General features: G+C 41.6%; 1 protein-coding gene across 1 annotated transcript in view; it reads right to left on the minus strand.

The window, feature by feature from the left end:
• The window catches only part of CDH13 (cadherin 13), a 1,041,327-nt gene continuing 1,022,954 nt past the window's right edge, over window positions 1-18,373 (minus strand). The window contains exons 12-14 of the mRNA XM_004437068.3: window positions 10,982-11,215; window positions 8,148-8,366; window positions 1-1,540 (exon numbers count right to left, since the gene is read on the minus strand). Of these exons, the coding sequence (XP_004437125.1) occupies window positions 1,533-1,540; window positions 8,148-8,366; window positions 10,982-11,215 (461 nt within the window). The 3' untranslated portion in view covers window positions 1-1,532. The remainder of the gene's footprint in view (window positions 1,541-8,147; window positions 8,367-10,981; window positions 11,216-18,373) is intronic.

An 18,373-nucleotide genomic window follows, 5' to 3' on the forward strand; every position in this document is an offset into this window, starting at 1 on the left:
TATTTTAATGGAAAAAAAATCTCTGCATTCTATATGCTCCAAAAAGATTTACTATTGAAACAAATACAATATATGGAACTCTATCTGCATAATTTCACTACAATAAAGACAACATATGACTTCTATTTCCTACAGAAGGCAAACTGAAAAGCACAGGTGCAAACATAGATTGCATAAGAAAGCGTGTGTGCGCGTGTGCGCATGTGTGTGCGTGTGGTTAAAACTTTTAGTAAGCAGCTGCATTAAAATATGCTAAGACACTTACCTTACCCTAGTGCGTGGCGAGCTCTAATAAAAAGCCACAGGCTGTCACTAGTTTTATCTGATAGAAAAATTTGGTGTGAGCTTTGATGGTTCATTTACAGTTTATCAACAAGAAGATAATCTTAGTACAAGCACTAACTTTCCTCTTACTGTTACATGCTCACAGAATAAAAATCAATTACTTTTCATACATAATGAACATCTTTTATTTTCAGGTTTGCAAACAACGGTAGTCAATTCACACAAAAGGGTACTTTTAAAACTACCTGTATTTACTCTATTTTATGCATGTATATATGAAACAAACGGTGTGTATGTGCATAAATGTGTGTCTATACATGTGGGCATATATGTGTATACACATGGTACCTGCTGACCTCTTCATATGCATGAGTCACCTCCATGATGACATTTGCAATTGTGCATACACCGAGAGGGAGCGGTTCTCTACCATGATCTGTGTCCCCATGAGAACCAATGGGACTGTGGATTCGGGACACATACAAATGCGGATAGATGCCCACGAAAGAATATTTCAGCCCTTTTCTCCGCATTTGATGCTCAACTTTCCTGCTCTGCTCCTCACCACTTTTGCTCAGGATCATGGCTAAGATGGCAGTGAAAATTGGTTGTAGTTCTCACACTAAAGAGAAAGGACTTCTATCTCTGCTCTCGCTCTCTGTGGACCTGGCTGGCTGGCCGTGGCAGTGTTCGGACTGAACGGGATGGTGAAGTGTCAGCTCTGTGGGCTGTGCTAGTGTTGAGCTTGATACTGAGGCCCTGAGGGGTCAGCTGCCATAGCTTCTAACCCTTCTTTGTGTAACCTCTCAAGGAAGAATGACATATCAAAATTAGGCTTCCCTATAGTCTCTTTCTATAAATACTGTGTATATACACATACAGATACTCATACATATACAAATACGAACCCACAGACAAAGCTGTATGTGTGGAGCGCTGACTAGCAACGTGGCGACACATCAGAAAAAGTAGTCATTGTTTCTGCTCCCGGAAGGTCAAGTTATATGCCATGATCTTAAAACATTCAGGGAAAAGTCAGAGGATTCCATTAATTAAAGGAGAAAGGAAGATGCTGTCAAAATGGTGAAGTACAGACTAGGTGAAACTGCAAAGAAAACGACAATCTGAACAATTGAGGCCTAGTTGTGAAGTTCGAGAGCTGTAAACTGCAATCTTCAGATTTGGATTCTTTTCTTTTTCCTGTTGCTATGGAAACTTGGTAGTCAAGCTTCAGACGTCAGGAGTTCTCACAGACCTGAATGGAAAAGAGTCAGAGTTAAGTTAAGGAATATCACAACTCGATTCAAAACATTTTAGCTAAATACTAGATAAATGACTGACAGGCTGTAATAAACACATTTATAAACACTGCACTACCTTGGGGAATATATTTTTTTTCTTAAGTGCAACATTTGAAGAGAGAATGAATAGTTCCGCTGCTGTATGTCTTAAAAGGCTGGACCGCTTTGAAAATGCTAATGCCAAACATCTCATCTCAGACCACCAGCAGCTATTACCTCTGCTACCATTGAGCCCTGTCTCTTGCACATTGGCCCAGTGCTGGGCTATTTTATGAACAAGTTGGCTTGGTAGCTTAGAGATAGATGAGCATCCCAGATACTTTTTCGGTTACAGAGGAGAGCAAGATAGCTATTGGCGATTCTTCAGATATGGCATATGAGCTTCCTATGGCTGCATAACAAATGACCACACACTTAATGGCTTAAAACATCACAGATTTAATCTCTTACAGTTCTGGAGGTCAGAAGTCTAAAATGAGTCTTATGGGGCTAAAATCAAGGTGTGGGCAGGGCAGAGCTGTGTTCCTTTTGGAGGCTCTCGGAGAGAAGCCGCTTCCTTGCCTTTTCCAGCTTCCAGCTGCCTATATTTGGCTCGTGGCTGCTTCCTCCATCTTCATGGCCTGAACCGTCTTGTCAAAGGTTACTGAGGTCGCCCAAACTGCAGCTAAAGCTGACACCAGCCAGGGGTCTTCCACTTTGCCTGATAACAGTATGCACGGAAATAGCTTGGTTCTCTGCCATTTTTGCTTAATTATTATTACATCTTGGATTTGTAGAGGGAAATGGTACCACCAAAACTCATGTTACAATCAGAGAAATGAAAATGTGTAAAGGTCAACCCATAATGTAAGCGCAGTTCATTCTGGAGTGAACTGATGACTAGAATATCACGGGTGACTCTGTAACTCTTGGGCCTTTTCATGTAAAGCCTGTTGAGGGCTGGATCGGTGTGTACAGCTCGCCCACCTACTCAGCAGCCCATTGCTTTTAGAGGTTAAACCTGTCATTTATCTGGAAAATTTAAAGCAGCTTCTCTAAGTTCCAGATACAAAGTTTTTGTAATGTGACTCAAGTATAGACAAGATGATATCAAGAAGGTTAAAGGTAAAAGCCATTTTAACAGAAAGGGCCATGGAAATTAATACGCCAATTCAGGTGCAATTTGTGGTTGTTTTCTTCTACACCCAGGAACCTTTATATTGTTTGACAAGTGAATGCCGTTATGGCTAGAAGTCTTCTCAACTCATTTAATTTTTTTTTTTCTGTTGAATATCTCATGGCTCTTCCTAGCACTGCCTTAAACTCTGGTTACTTGGGCTGCAGTAAATTGTATCCCTCAGATTCACCCATATTTGAAGAAAGACTTGAGACGAACATACTAAATGGCATTACTAATTTTATTTAAAAATATTTTCCAGTGTGGTACCAATGACTTAAAATAATAATTTTGGTCATGGAGAAAAATAGAAAAAATTTTTGGCTGAATAAAACCCACTAAATTAGAAAGTCTCCAATCTCTGTATAAGTCGAGTTAGACTATAACGTAAACGATCCTGCCTCCTAGGGCTGTTGGGTTGATTACACAAGATAGTCTATGTAATTTATGTAAAGCTCTTAGCTTGGCATGTGTATGGCACATAGAAAGCCCTCAGAGGTCAACTATCATGGTCCATGAAGTTGTACAACTTAAGGGATCACAGCTCCTCTGCAAAGCATGACTTGGGGCCATCTGCAGGCAGAGGACAGCCTGCTGTACCCGGGTCTGGTGCTTCTCCAGGCCCTGTCTCTGCCCATAACACATTTCACAATAAAAAGGAATACAATATTGATACACTTAACGACATGGACTGTATGATTCCATTTATAGAAAATTCTAGAAAAGGCAAGAAAGTAAAAGGCAAGAAACAGAGAAGGCAGATTAATGGAGGTCTGGATTGTGGGGAGGAGATCAATAGCAAAGGCGTACAAGGAAACTGTATCTGATTGTGGCGTGGCTACACAATTGTGCACAGTTACCAACATTTATCAAACTGTACATTTAAAATGGCTGAATTTTGGAATGCAAATAACACCTTAATAAAAAGCATTAGAATTAAAAGTATTTTCAGTGGCTGTTTTTTGCTCATTTCAGTCACCTCTTTAAAATTCTTTGTTGTGATGGAGGTTACAATTCAATGCTCCCTTCTTCCCAATGTAGAGACATTTAGTTTTGGTACTCGTTAATATGGTTCACCTGATCTGTCCTTTTATATTCTTGCTATTGTTGATTAATTCAGCCTAAAACAATGTTCAGAAAGATTTCAGGACAATAGTCTTCCTCAAACTTGCCTGTGTCACATCACACAGAGCCCTACAAAAAAACCCACAGACACAGCCTAATGGAGACGCCAGCTCACTTCATTGGGAGGGTCCTAAGAGTAGAATTATGCATCTCAATGTCATCAACATGTAATTTAAACAACAAAATTGGCACTAAAAATAATTTCCTTTACATTTTTTATTACTTTCAATGTCATTAGTTTTATTTCCTTTATTTTTAAAGATTTTATTTATTTATTTTTTCCCCCAAAGCCACAGCAGATAGTTGCATGTCATAGCTGCACATCCCTCCAGTTGCTGCATGTGGGACGTGGCCCCAGCATGGCCGGAGAAGCGGTGCGTCGGTGCACGCCCGGGATCCAAACCCGGGCCGCCAGCAGCGGAGCGCGTACACTTAACCGCTAAGCCACCGGGCCGGCCCTATTTCCTTTATTTTTAGATGTCAAAGAAGGACGTGCAGATCTCTCAGTTCAATTCTCAGTTGCAATAAAGCCATCTACAGTATCTTAATAAACTGCAATGTTTTTATTGTCTTCTTCCATAAGGGAGGCTGTCTAATGGTGAACGCTGGCCTTACTGCTTGCTCACCTGGGACCTTTCTGAACATCAGTTTTCTCATCTATAAAGTGGGATAAAATCATGAGGCCAGGAAGAAAATAGAGAGAAAAACCGTGGAACATCAGAATGTTTGGTTAATGCTAGTCTACGTGGATCTGAATATTATTTAAGGGGAGGAGAAAAGCCCATTTTTTCTTCCCATGTTGTGTGACGTGATCACTGCAGTTTTATGAAAAATGCTTTAAAGAAGGCATTGTCACACTTTTTTTGTAAAGGGCCAGATAGTAAATATTTCTGCCTTTGCAGGCCATACGGTCTCCTGGCCACTACTCAACTCTGCTGTTGTAGCAGAAAGCAGCCGCAGACAATACGTAAATGAACAGACATGGCTGTGTTCCAATAAAACTTTATTTACAAACACAGGAAGTGGGCCGCATTTGGCCCTTGGACTGTAGTTTGCCAACTCCTGATTTAAAGAAACAGCAAACAGATCCTACCAGATCCCAAAATTCTTTCAAGACGTATGGCTGAGTAGAGAAGTTATGCAAGTTAAACCCTTGCACTTTATAATCTAGTTTCAGTGCTTGTAGACAACCCCGCCCCAACCTTACTTGATGGTTTAGGCCCGTTTCTGCGCAGTCTCTTGTCAATGTCATGTTAGTAGCGGTACAGATGGGTCTGCACTTTGACTCTGCTCTTGTGAGAGAGTGCCTGAGCTGTAGGAGACCCATGGTTACTTATTCCCGCCAGCTCCAACCTAGTTTCTCACATGTCTTGTTAGATACAGCCCTCTTTTGTTAGGGAGAACATCTTGGGCTGGGTATATAACAAAACAAGAATCATTATATTTGTCAGGCATCTTAATGTTCAAATGAACAATATTAAATAATCTTATGCCTTTTATATAGAGCCAGACTGAGGTTGTTTTTGAAGTCAAACAGGTGAGTGGTAACACCTGTTCTTAACTGTTTTTTTGGCTGAAACTACCTGTCTTGTGGTGCACAACATTGGAGGGTCAACCAAGTACCTTTCCGCCTGTGTGGGGAGATTCAGAGCTCCTTTTTGAGGATGATTGTGGCTTTCCCTACAGGTGCCCTTACCTACGGCGGGATAACTGTGTGGTGCCAGATTGACGGCCTTCCATTTAGGTGAGAACAAAAAGCACATCTGATATCTCAGACATGAATATGTGCATCCATCTTTTCTCAATGAAGCAATTTTGAGTATAAAGCGAACACGAGTTCTTTAGGCGTCAGCAGACAATTCTGCCGTGGACTAACTGTGATCCAAGAGCTCTGCTGAGAGAGAGGAGAAGTGGTCCATCTTCCGGAACCTGCACATTATTGATATCTGTAGGCCCTGGGTCTCACAGTAGGGGGCACAAGAAAACCCCTTGTTGGTGAGAAGGGAATACTGCCACACCTATTTGTATTCCTTTTAATCTAAACAAACAGATTGTCTTACTAATATTTAATATATGGACTGGTAGTAGCAGACGTGTGTATTATTATATAAAATATTGTGTAAAAATATAAAAACACTGGATCTGTGTGCTGGAGGCCACTGTCACCTGGGGTGTTGGTTCCACAGGTTGGATGGGCCTGGGAATCTGTATTTCAACAGGCAGCGGTAGGAAGTCTCACGGGCATCTAGAGTAGCTGATAGGTGGGCAGCGTCCTGCAGTGCCCTGATTCTTCAAAGGAATGTCATCCAGAGTCAGACTTTGATGTTGTGTAGTTGGGTTTATCCAGGGCGATGTGTGAGTGGCCACTCAATTATCTTCTCTCTCTCTGAGTACGCACACTTGTGCACACACACACATGCACACACAAGTTTGTGCACGCACACACAACGCATGCAACACATGTGCACACATAACACATGCATGGTTGGACATACGCACACACAGCATTTTTATTTCTTGACAGTCACACAGGAAGTACGGCCCTCTAGTTTATCTAAACTTTGTGAGTTCCAATTGCTCCTAGAACCCAGACCCAATGCTGGGCTCACCATCTGTCTAGTGCTCACTTGAGAAGCTGGTGGAAAACAGATTCCAGATGTTTACTGCAATAGAGTTGGTCATAGCAAGACATCGTAAATCATCCTAATGCATCTGTAAATAGAGGAATACCCTGCCTCATGTTCATACTCTCTAGCAGTTAAAATGAATGAACTAGCACAGGGGTGCACTGGTTGGTGGGCCATAGTGTGCTTATATGGCTCTTGAGCTAAGAATGGTTTTCACACTTTTAAAAAGTGGTAAAAAACAAAAGACAGAAACAAAAAAGCACTAAACAATAGTATGTGACGGAGACCTGACGTGGGCCACAGAGCCCAAAATATTTGCTTCCTGGCCATTTACAGGAGAAGTTTGCTGGCCCCCGAACTAGAACAACACAGATGAATCTTGGAAATGTAATGTGGAGAGGAAGAAAAGCAAGTTGCAGGACCTCATGCTCAATATAATACAAATCACATGGAGTTTTACAAACTGCACAAAATAGAACGATACTGGGTGTGTGTGTGTGCGTTGTGAAAGTATAAAACAACATCTGGACACACTCTAACTCATGAGAGCGAGTGTCTCTGGGGAGAGAGAACAGGAAATGAAACCAAGGAGATGAACATAGGGGATTTCACCTTTACTTATAATATTTTATTTCTTGAAGAAAAGGAAGGAAGAAGAAAGTAAAAAAGGAAGAAGCAAATAATACAAGAATGAGAGAGAGGAATATATATTTCCATCCATCCATCTGTCCATCCATCCATCCATCCATCCAACCATCCAATCATCCAATGAGGCACTGTAAGGTCTTCTGCTCCTTAGCTCTACCCACAGGACGCTGGCCCAGCACAGAGCTTTACACATATAAACGTCCGATGTTGAGATGTGTGATTTCCTGTTGACCCCACTTACCACTGTCACGAGGATGTAATAACTTCTGTTCTTTTTTTCTGATCGTTATTTATTTTTCAACTTCCTAATTCACAATCACACTAATAACTTTCTCAAAATATAAATACCAAGGCCCAAAAGGCTTTTAAATTGTATTACCTACATATGAATAACTGCTGAGGTTAAAACTGGACTAGTATTCTCTAAGTAGGAAATATTTGGTACACATATCTATTCATTTTATGCTCATATCTATATTACACAGCATAATAATTCACTTGTTTAAGATAATGCTTCATTGTTTTATAGTCATTACTATCAGTGAAAAAAATGTGTGAATTATGTGTTTATCTCTTTTCCTATGGCCCAACCTCCATCCATGAATTCTCATGATTGTTCTTAAAAAGGTATAGTATCTACTCTAACCTTTCAAAGATTATTCTGCACAAGGCAGAGAGCAATAGGGCCCTAGTAGACCAGTTAACTAATTTGGGTGCATTTTTGTTAGCTCAAGTTCAGCGGCATCTGCAGGAAGTGTTCTCATCACCTGGTCTGTAGGACACGAGTGCCTTTGCACAGTTCCTTACATTGATTGGCACAGGGATGTTAAGATCCCTTTAAACATTAGCTGGAGCACTTTTACCTGTAATACTATCTATTATAGACACAAACTAAACGGAAAGTTTCCTCTGAGATCAATTATTTTGGAAAGATATATGAAAAAAGTGGCTTCCGTGAAGTTACGTTCTCATACTTGTGCACGCACTGGAGTTAGGCCAACTTACAGGCTAAACTGAAGAGAGAGATGAGCAGGACTGAGGTCATGCTGAAGTGCAGGGCCTCTGCTGCATTGCAGTCCACTTTGGAGTTCTTGCAGGAACACACTTGTACCCTGAGGTCTGTGATGTTCGTCATGGGTGGTTTCCCTGAATCTGTCACCATAATGGGCAGGTGGTAGTTTGCTTTGTTCAGATTTTGAAGAAGGCTCACCATGGCATGCGTATCTATGAAGACAAGGAGGCTCTTCATGAGACAGTGTTAGACCTTTTCAAATAGAAGAGTGAGGCTTTGACGATTAAACCCACACAAAACAGGCATGGCGTTTTAGTTTATAACTATAGGAGTGTTTAAATTTAAATTCATTAACATCAAATAAAAATACAAATTCAGTTCCTCAGCTGCACTAGCCACATTTCCAGCGTCCAGGTGGCTACCATACTGCACAGTGCCACGTAGAATGTTTCCATCATTAAGGAGTTCTATGGCTCAGTGCTACTATAATCAGTTTCAAGGGACCCCATTTTTGTGAAGATGACTGAGTACCAAGAACTCCTCTCTGCAAATTTATTATACCAATAAAGCCATCTTCACAAAGATCACATTCAACATCTAGAAAAAATAATGTAAAAATACACTCTCAAGTCATCACATTGCATATTATAAATATACACATTTTTTAATTTGTCATTTACACTTCAATAAAGCTGGAAAAAAAGACAAAAAAGAGATTATCAGCTCAGAACATTTTTAGATAAGAATCCAAATTCAAATAATCAAAACAAATTCTTGGACAAAAAAAAAAAAAAATCCTCTCCCTATAAATGTGGGCCAGACCCTGCGTGTTGCCATGCAGATGGGTTCTACAGTCTACGTCTCCATCAGTCCTCGGCCCATATCCCTGGATTTGGGTGAGAATCCACAGCACAACCCACAGCCTGGAGATTGGATTTCATGCCCACGTTTGGTGGGAATATCTGCCGTTACCCAGCACTGGGAGCGCTCACAAGTGGCCACCCCACCTGGCCACTGTTTTTAGCTGCAGACTATTCTCTTTCCAGTCACTCAGATGACTAGAGATTTTTTTTTTATCTGCTGCTTTCTAGGTATAAACAATGCTAAGTATTCAGGAAAAAATTGGGGGCAAGGAAAAGAATTTAGAAGGCATCTTATCTATTAAATAAAACAAGGAGGGAAAAAGAGTGTGATGATATGAAAAGAAAAACAGATGAAGTATTATCCTAACCAGAAAGTGACAGCAGCAGAAATAACTGATGTAGATAATTACCCCAGTGAAATGGCAGATTAATTCAAGGAACATCCTCCCATTTCCCTCAAGTAGAGGACAAACTCTTGAATGAGCAAGTTTCAGCTGGAAAGAACTTGTGATGATTATTCAAATCAGCTACAGCCACAAAAACTAGCAAATAAAACACTAACCCCTCAAACAAGAGAAGGGCTGTTTTAATTAAAAATAATCAGTGTAACAGAATTCATTCTTTAAAAAGCAATAAAATAGACAAACAGGCAAATAGAATCAATAACAAGGGAAAGGCACTAATAAAATGAGATATGAGATAAGATCATAACAATACATATGAGATTTTTTAATAGAAAATTTTATGCACAATTGTACAATACATTTTCAAAACTTAATGAAATGGGTAATTCCCTCTCCCTCTCAAAAATTCTACCTGTGATGTAAGAAGAGAGAACCCTGACGGGGTCAGTCACAGGATAAGTTCATTATTGATGACAGAGTGTAGGTCTAATGTGTGAGTTCTGGTTTTTGGCTTTAGTATAAGGCAAAGTGGACTTAGTTGCAAGCTCACATTTCTATGGGGAGGAAGGTGGATATAGGGAGAATTCATAATTCGATACATACCTGTTTCAGTTTAAAATGGCAGATGATCAATGTTGGGCCAAGTTTTGAATTCTACCTGCCCAGACGGAAAGACTGGTAGAAAGGGACATTGCTTGCAAGTTTCATAAATGAAGGACAGAATGGATAGAAGACGATATCAAAGTCGAAAGTAAAAGCCAAGGATTTGAAAGAAAAGACAAGGTCATTATAAAGACTAAGTCAATTCTGAGGAGGTCTGCAGCATAAAATGGAAGACGGAGGATTAGAGGTGAAGACTTTCAAAAGATTCTTGTACTAGTGCTTCTCTCTTCTTTAGTCTGTTATGAAAGATAGCACACCATGGAAAGTCTCTCCAAAGTGCTGGTGAAAGTTAATGTAAACAGTTATCTGAGAGAGGAGAGCCAGCTGAACCAAGATATACATAGGGAGAAGCAGAGACCCCCAGCTTTTGAAGGCTGAAGACTGTGTGGGTGTACAAAGAGTGTACAGTACAAGGTGTAGAGTATACAGTGTACAGTACAGAGCGTACATTATAGAGTGTAGAGTATACAGTGTACAGTAGGGAGTGTACAGCATAGGGAGTAGAGGATATGGTACACGGTAGAGAGTGTACAGTATAGGGTGTAGAATATACAGTGTACAGTCTAGAGCATACAGTACAGTGTGTAGAATATATGGTGTACAGTAGACAGTGTACAGTATAGGGTGTAGAGTATACGGTGTACAGTAGAGAAAAGATAAGAAAGGACGCAAAAGAGAGAACTTTCACGTTTGCATTTATAAGGAACTGATGTTCAGTATGCTCACGAATTGTATTCATTTGCTGGTGGGAAAATTGTCTGTGTGAATAACTTGAAATAAACCATGTGGAAATACATGAGAGAGTAGGAGGAGGAAAAGTTTGGGAAAAGAAACCAAGCCAGGGAATCTAGGCTTCAAAGCCAGAAGAGTAACTGTAGAATGTTTAGCCGGACTTACTGTTGATCTTGGAGATCTTCCAGACTTTATCAGGAACGGTTTGTTTATGGATTTCAAATTTGAAAGGATCTGTATTTGGGTGAAGATCCTTATCTGATGCTCCCAAAATGACTACACTGAGGTTCTTGGCATCATCACAGACTTCAGCGACTGTGGGGTAAATGAAGGGAGCGTTGTCGTTCACGTCTTCCAGGGTGATCAGCAGAGTTCCTGTACCAGTAGCAGGAGGGTTGCCTGCGGGGAAAAGGAAGATGTTAGCACCAGCTGGTATAATGCCAGAATGATTTGCCATAGTTCTCTTTCCCAATGTGCCAGGCACCGTTATTATTATTAACAGTGGTTTCAAACGGGACTAATAGTAATAGCTTACATAGTTGTATAAAGTTTAGTGGTTTACAAGGCCTTTTATCATATATAAGACTTGATTTAAGTTCTTCAGTTTTTACCTTTAGAATGCTAAGCTCCCTAATATACAAGTCATACTAACACATTGAAAGTTACTCAAAGAATGGAGATAACAAATAGGACTTTTCCTTGCTTACCAAATTAAACCTTTTATCTGAAAATCCAAGTATTCATATATGTTGGTGGTATAGGGAGGATGGAGATTGCATGAGAGAAGATGATGTTTTATATGGAAAAGCCCTCACTGCCTGGGTAGTTGATTGAAGAGAGAAAGCTCTAATCCAGGGTTTTCTTTTGCCAGTGAAAAAGGGTCTGGCATGGCTGATGGTGCCACTGAGGGCCTGTCCAGCTGGCCTGGCAGCACAGGACAGATTTAGAAAGGCGGGTTACTTATGAGAAACAGAATCACTAGCTGGCTACTAGGGCAGCTGAAGCAATCATAATATAATCTTTGGGCCTCATTAACAAAAAATATTTATTTATTTATTTATCTATTTATTTATTTATCTATTTATTTACTCCCCAAGCCTCAGTACACAGTTGTATACTCTAGTTGCAGGTCCTTCTAGTTCTTCTACGTGAGCTGCCACTGCAGCATGACTACTGACAGACATGGGCCTCGTTTTTAAAGCCTTGCTTTTTCAGTATTTCAGTGACTTCCTGAAATGTTTTCCATTTTAGGGAATATTATTTTAAGAAGCTCTTATAATCACCTATGCAATAATGTCTTTCACTTAAAGTGTTTAATCTTAATAAGAGTCTGCGTGACTTTATTTACCTTTCTCTAAATTCACTTTTAATCATCTATGCGTTAGAGATTTGCTCTTGGGACAAACCCTTCATTAATAGTTTCTAATTTTCTGTGAGAAAAGTCAGGCCACAAATAGTAAGTGCACGGATATGCCTTATTCCACAAAGGAATGTGCTTTTAAAATTACAGTTCTCCAACTTTATGCTCTAGTTCAACCTAATGTCTGGCTCCATTTCACTTTTCCTATCCTTTGCACTTAACCAGATTTCTAAGCTTAACTTTGTTTTATCTCAACTATGTTTATTTTTTGAAATGTGCATGGAGTTTAAAGCTAAGGTACAAATCACGTGGGGTTGGAAGGGTGGTGGATAGCTGAGCTCAGAGCACAGGTGTTGAGAGCAAGGCAAGGCCTGACAGGTTCTGTTGGTAAAGAAACGAGTCCTTGTTAGATTCAGGTAATTTATTACTTATATAGACAGTGAAATGATGAATAGGCAAAGGTGGCTCTTGGGCAGGTGACACCAAAACAAAAGGGGCCAGGTGACTGCAACACAAATGAAGGGACACCCTGTTGCTTCTTGGCAGTTTCATAGCCTGCAGCTGCACCCCAAGAGGGGCAGGCAGGAAGCCTCAGCCCTCATAAGAACCTGGAAGGCAATGAGAAACTGTCTTGTGACAGCCTCCCAGGAGACATGGGCACTGCAGCAGCTCCTCACAAGCCTCCCCTGCCCACAGTTCTGGAAGGATCACGAGACGTTCTGCCAAGACTCAGGTAGGCTGGGGCTCAAGCCTTCCCTCCTGGCCCACATGGATACGTGTAAAGTCATCAGTGCAACATCACGGGGCTGTTGCCTACTGCAGGGGGCACAGAAGGATGGCAAGGTGGTGAGGCTGGAGGTATCGGGTAGGGCCTGGGGGCCTTGACTATCACGACGAGTTGCTTGTAGTGATTCTACGGACTGCACAAAGCCACCAGAGGTTTTTCAGAAAGGCAGTGGAACAATCTGATCTGAATTATATTTAGAAACACACAACGGTATTGACAGGAGATGTCGGATGTTGGAGGCAAGGAGACCAGCATAGATTGAGTCATGATGTGGGCAGTCTGAACAGGAAAGAAATGTCTCGTCTTGAAGATCAGGCCTTTAGAGGAGGCTGCCAGAAGAAAAGCAGAAGGCAGTGGGGGGTGGAAAGACAACGAGTTCAGCTTTGATTGTGCTAATAGCCCCTCAAATTCAGTGCACCTGTGCAGAAGTGCACAGTGCTTAGGAGAAATGCCAGGGCTGAGCTAGCGACTGGGGAGTTGTCAACATAGATGCTTTTGAAACCTTTCTAGCAAATTAGGTTACCCAAGGAGAAAGTGCAGAACCACAGAGGGGTGGAGGCCTAGGAAACCCCAAAGTTTGAAGAGCAGATGATAGTTTGCAGAAGACATAGGGGAGATGAATTGGAAAATCAACAGTCAAATGTGTCATCACGCCTAAAAGGGCAGGGAATAAAGAGAAGCAATGGGTTTTGCAAGGAGAATGTTACTGGTGACTTCCGTGGGAGCGGTTTCCACTAACGAGGAAGAACCCAGCTTGCAGGAAGTTGAGCAGAGAGTCAGGAAGCCGTGAGAACAGATACTGTTTAGTGAGACTGGTGGAAATTTCAACATATCAACACCCAAAGACAGTTCCAGAGTAAACATTCAAAGAAGTATCTGCTAAAATAGGAACACAAATGTAATTAATCATCAGAAGGATGGCTATTTCTAATGGTGGCATATCATCAACTTTTGATAGAGCGAGAACTCAGAGGAAATGCATAATTACTTTGAAGTTGGTTTTTCACTGTCAGCTTTAGTAATTTGGTTGAATTTCTCTATTGAAAAATTATTTTTCTCTTTTTATCGAACTAATTGAACATCTCAGAGGAATCCATTATATTTTTTCACTCTGAATACATTGTGAAGTAAAGTCATTTGGTAGAATGGATGAGACGGCATTATAAGTATTTGAAATATGGCCGTAAGAATCGGCCTTTGGTGAACTTAATTATTCTACTGTCTTCAATTGCCCATGTGTTATTCCCAGGCAGCCTGGTGATGTTTTTTCCTGAGGTTGAGTAAAATGAGGTTTTTTTTTGGTTGATAAGGTAAAGACTGGATTCTCAAAATCCTGGGGGAAAGAGCCTTTCCGAGTTTAGATGCACAGGCTGGAGAACTTCACCACCCAGAATTCAGATGTAATTCAAAATGTAATAATTCTTCACAAGGCGTTTGGCTCCAATAGTTCTGGGGGCCCAGGAAATATTGGGGCTTCGAGGGATTTCCTTGTATTTAGCAAAAATCCCTCACCCCTGCTCTTCCCCTTTGCGTCAGCAATCCCCAGCCTCCAAGGAACAACTGCACCATCAGACATCAGAACTGAGGCCTGGTTGGGACTGCATCCTCCTTCAGGGATTTTCTATTTCAATAGGGAAAAAGCCTCAATTTGGGCAAAATACCCGGGATATGGAGCTAGAACCGTACTTCCCCTTCCTTGCAGCTCCTTCGGAGGAAGCCCACGGGTCGTGTTCTCAGAGTAGCCGCTTGAAGGACCAGAGGAAGTCCAGCCTCCGAACGTGTGGGGGGATTGCCTGTGTCTGCAGGGGCTTCTGTCTTTGTAATGTTGGGAGATAGAAGGGCCCCTGAGAGATGAACCGTTCCTGTCAGCAGGTCTTAAATTGACCGGGAGGTGGGTTCCCCTTTGGGAATCAGGTGAAGGTCACGGCCCTGCCTCCAGGGAAGTGCACCTACATTCACACGGATGGGTCCGCAGGCTCCGGAAGTGCAGCCGTGGGCTCCGTGCAAGTTCAGAGCAGCTGGTCTGGGGCACCTTTGCTTTAGGGGTGTGAGGCTGAGGCCCAGAGAGATTTAGGACAGGCTCAAATCAACTTGATGAGTCTCAGGCGTCCTCTAGAGCCAGTGTCAACCTTTACCTTCTGTGTCAGAACTTTTCTATGGAGTTTGAGTCTTACAGGCTCTCATTTCAACCATGAAAGCAAATTAATATCCCTAAGCCATGATTTGGGGTTATTAATATCATTATTTTTAATATCTTCTTTCTTATGAATTACTTTTTTTTTATTGTGGTAAAATATACATAACATTTACCATTTTAACCCCTTTTAAGTGTACAGTTCATGGCATTAAGTACATTCGTGTTGCTGTGCAACCATCACCCCATCCATCTCCAGAACTTTTTCATCCTCCCCAGCTGAAACTCTGTCCCAGTTAAACAACAACTCCCCATCTCTCCCTCCCTCCAGCTTTCAAATCTCGGTGGGTCATTCATTTTGCTTCTAACTCTCATGCTGCCAAACAATGGCAAGACCTGGGGGAAATGGTCACCACTTTCTTTCCTGTGGATCTGAATGACTGAGTCTGTTCCATCTAGAGGATTGTGACTTTAGGACCTCAGAGGTGCTGTGACTTCATGGAATTGGCACCCTGCTGGGCTCGTCCGCACAGACCACTGCTTTCTACCATTTCTGGCTGTTCAGTCCCAGTCAGCACTGACAGCTTGTAATACCTCAGCACATTGTGTGACCAAGACAGGACCAAACTGATCCCACAGCTTGATTTCGAACCCAGATAATTTGACTTGTATTTCTTCACTTTGAGTGGTGATAACTGCCCGTGAGGTGGCCGAGTTGGCAGTCTGTGCTGGGCACCAGGCCTGCTCTGATCCATACTGTCGCCAGCCTGGTTAAACCCTCCTTCTGGTTGGTCCATGTTTCACACTTGTACTTTTGTGCTCTAGGTTTAGTGGGGGCAGAGCTGTGCATTTCCTGAGAGAAGCAGGATCAGGTAACCAAGGAACAGTGAGGATTTATGTAGAGAAACTGACCGCCTGCTGTTATTCAGAGGAGGAAAAGTCCAAGCAAACCAGAGAGGTTGCTGCTTGGAGCGTCTGGGGTCCTACTTCCCAGTTTCTCCTCGTTTTCCAGAAGAGGAAGCTGGGGCTCAGAAAGATTAAGTCACTTGTCCAAGGCTAAGACTTGGTGCATCACCTGTTTGTTTGAGAGCTGTGGCCTGACGACTGGGTGTTGCCGTGCGCTCTCCGGGCGTTCCAGAAAGTGAGTGGAATGATCGGAGATTGTAATGCAACCTACCATCTGAGCCAGACCGTGGAGCTCAAAGATTTAGTATTTTAGTGCTTGCGGTTGGCATCAAGCATGGGTAGAAAGGGTAAAAAACAATCTTCCAAGCTTTCTTTACTTAAATGACCAACAGTGTCTTGCTTTTTGTGGAAGGTCTGTGGAGCTAAACCTGGTACCCAAAGAAACGTGTGTCACCCATGGGTCTCCTGGCACTGCTCTGACGCTGTGAGTGTGGATGTGATGAGAAACTGGGCCACGGTTTCTTTTTTTTTTTCTTTTTTAAATCATAGGAATTTCATTTTATTCACAATCCTGACCAAACAGGAGTTCCACTTAGTCAGAAGCACTGAGATTTTTCTGATAGGTTCCATTATTCAGAAGCCATATATATGTATGTATGTATGTATTTATATAAGCTTTATCTTATCAGTAAGAGACACAACTAAAAACATAATGTGATCCTAATTTAAAAATATATATGATTACAAAAAGATTAGGAAAGAAATACCAAGACCTAAATAGTGATTATCTCTCCACGTAATTAACATTAAAAGAATACTTTTCTCTTTTTAATTTTCTTTACAATTACCATGATTACTAGTCAGAAATGGAAATGTCAGCTTAAAGGTTATACAGGGATTTAAAAATATTTTTTTCCAATTTCACTTTACTTCTTTTTTCTCACTCTTTTATTTATATATTTTTACAATGAAGTGATATTTAGTAAATTTACAGAGTTGTGCAACCATCACTACTATCTAATTTTAGAACATTTCCATCATGCCAAAAAGAAATCTGGGACCCATTAATACTAACTCTTTGTACCTACTTCCAGCCCAAGACAACCACTAACCTACTTTTTGTCTCTATAGATTTGTGTTTTCTGGACATTTCATATAAATGGAATCATACAATATGTGGCCTTTCATGTCTGACTTCTTTCACTCAGCATAACGTTTTGAGGTTCATCCATGTGGTAGCATGAATCACTGCTTCATTCCTTTTAATGGCTGAATAATATTCCATGGTATGGATAGACCATGTTGTGTTTATCCATCACGAGCCGATAGACATTTGGGTGGTTTCCACTTTTTGTCTGTTGTGCATAATGCTCCTGTGAACATCTGCGTACAAGAGACCAGATTTTCACATGTTCCAATGTCTCTAGACCAGTGAGATTAGGCTCAAATGCATCTCCTCAAGAGAGTTCCCTCAGAAGAGTAGGGTCCCTGGTCTTGCCACAGTTAAATGGGCTGGTTTCACACACAGACGATGTTAGGATCCAACAAGAACTTTCAGGCCCTGGTCCCAAATCTTCCCTGAGCTGGGCATGCAGCCTGTGTCTTACCTCGGGAATCACGAGTGCAGGTGGTTTTATATGGGGAATGGCACGCAAAGTGAGGTTGCCTGTGTAAAATAAAATTAAAACAAAATGCAGGAAGAGAGAGGGAGCAGAGGGAAAAACAGGAAGCTCATTTCTGAGCTCCATGGGCTCTGAGCATCAGGACTGTTCTCCATCCTGGTATATAAGAGATGCTCAGAAGATTTTCGTATTAATTCAGGTTGATGTGAAAAAGCTACCGATGTATTGCTCTTTCTGTCCATGCAGTTGTATGTTTATATTTCCTTAGGTTTCCATCTTTATCTTGCTTCTGTTGTGAGAGCAGTGACTGTGTCTATATTCAAGTCCTACCTTATCCCACATGGGGGAGAAAACAGTGTGTGTGTGGGATGGGGTCTTGGAACTGGGCTCAGAGCAGGGAGTCTGCACCCAGGACAAGGAGAGAAACCTCAGCTGGTGTCTCAGGGGAACTTGAGGCCCACCATATTCTAGGGGGAAAATCAGGAGGATGGGCCAATTTAAGAGGAACCAAACGTTAGATGTGGGCCCCTGAGTGAAGGCTGGGCACCCAGCTAGTTTTTGAGGCTTGTTCATAGAGGTAAGATGCCTGAGTGGGGCAATCTACTACCCCCAGATTCCCTCTGTGTTTCTGCGAACCTGTTGAACCTTCACTAAACAGCTGTGAGCAAATAAATGCCAGATCTTTTACTTCATCTGAACAGGGATCTACACATAGCTTCACCTTTGCTGAAAAGTGCGAGGGAACCAG

Source organism: Ceratotherium simum, chromosome 30 (assembly GCF_057802395.1).
Source record: "Ceratotherium simum simum isolate JZ-2026a chromosome 30, ASM5780239v1, whole genome shotgun sequence".
Classification (NCBI taxonomy): domain Eukaryota; kingdom Metazoa; phylum Chordata; class Mammalia; order Perissodactyla; family Rhinocerotidae; genus Ceratotherium; species Ceratotherium simum.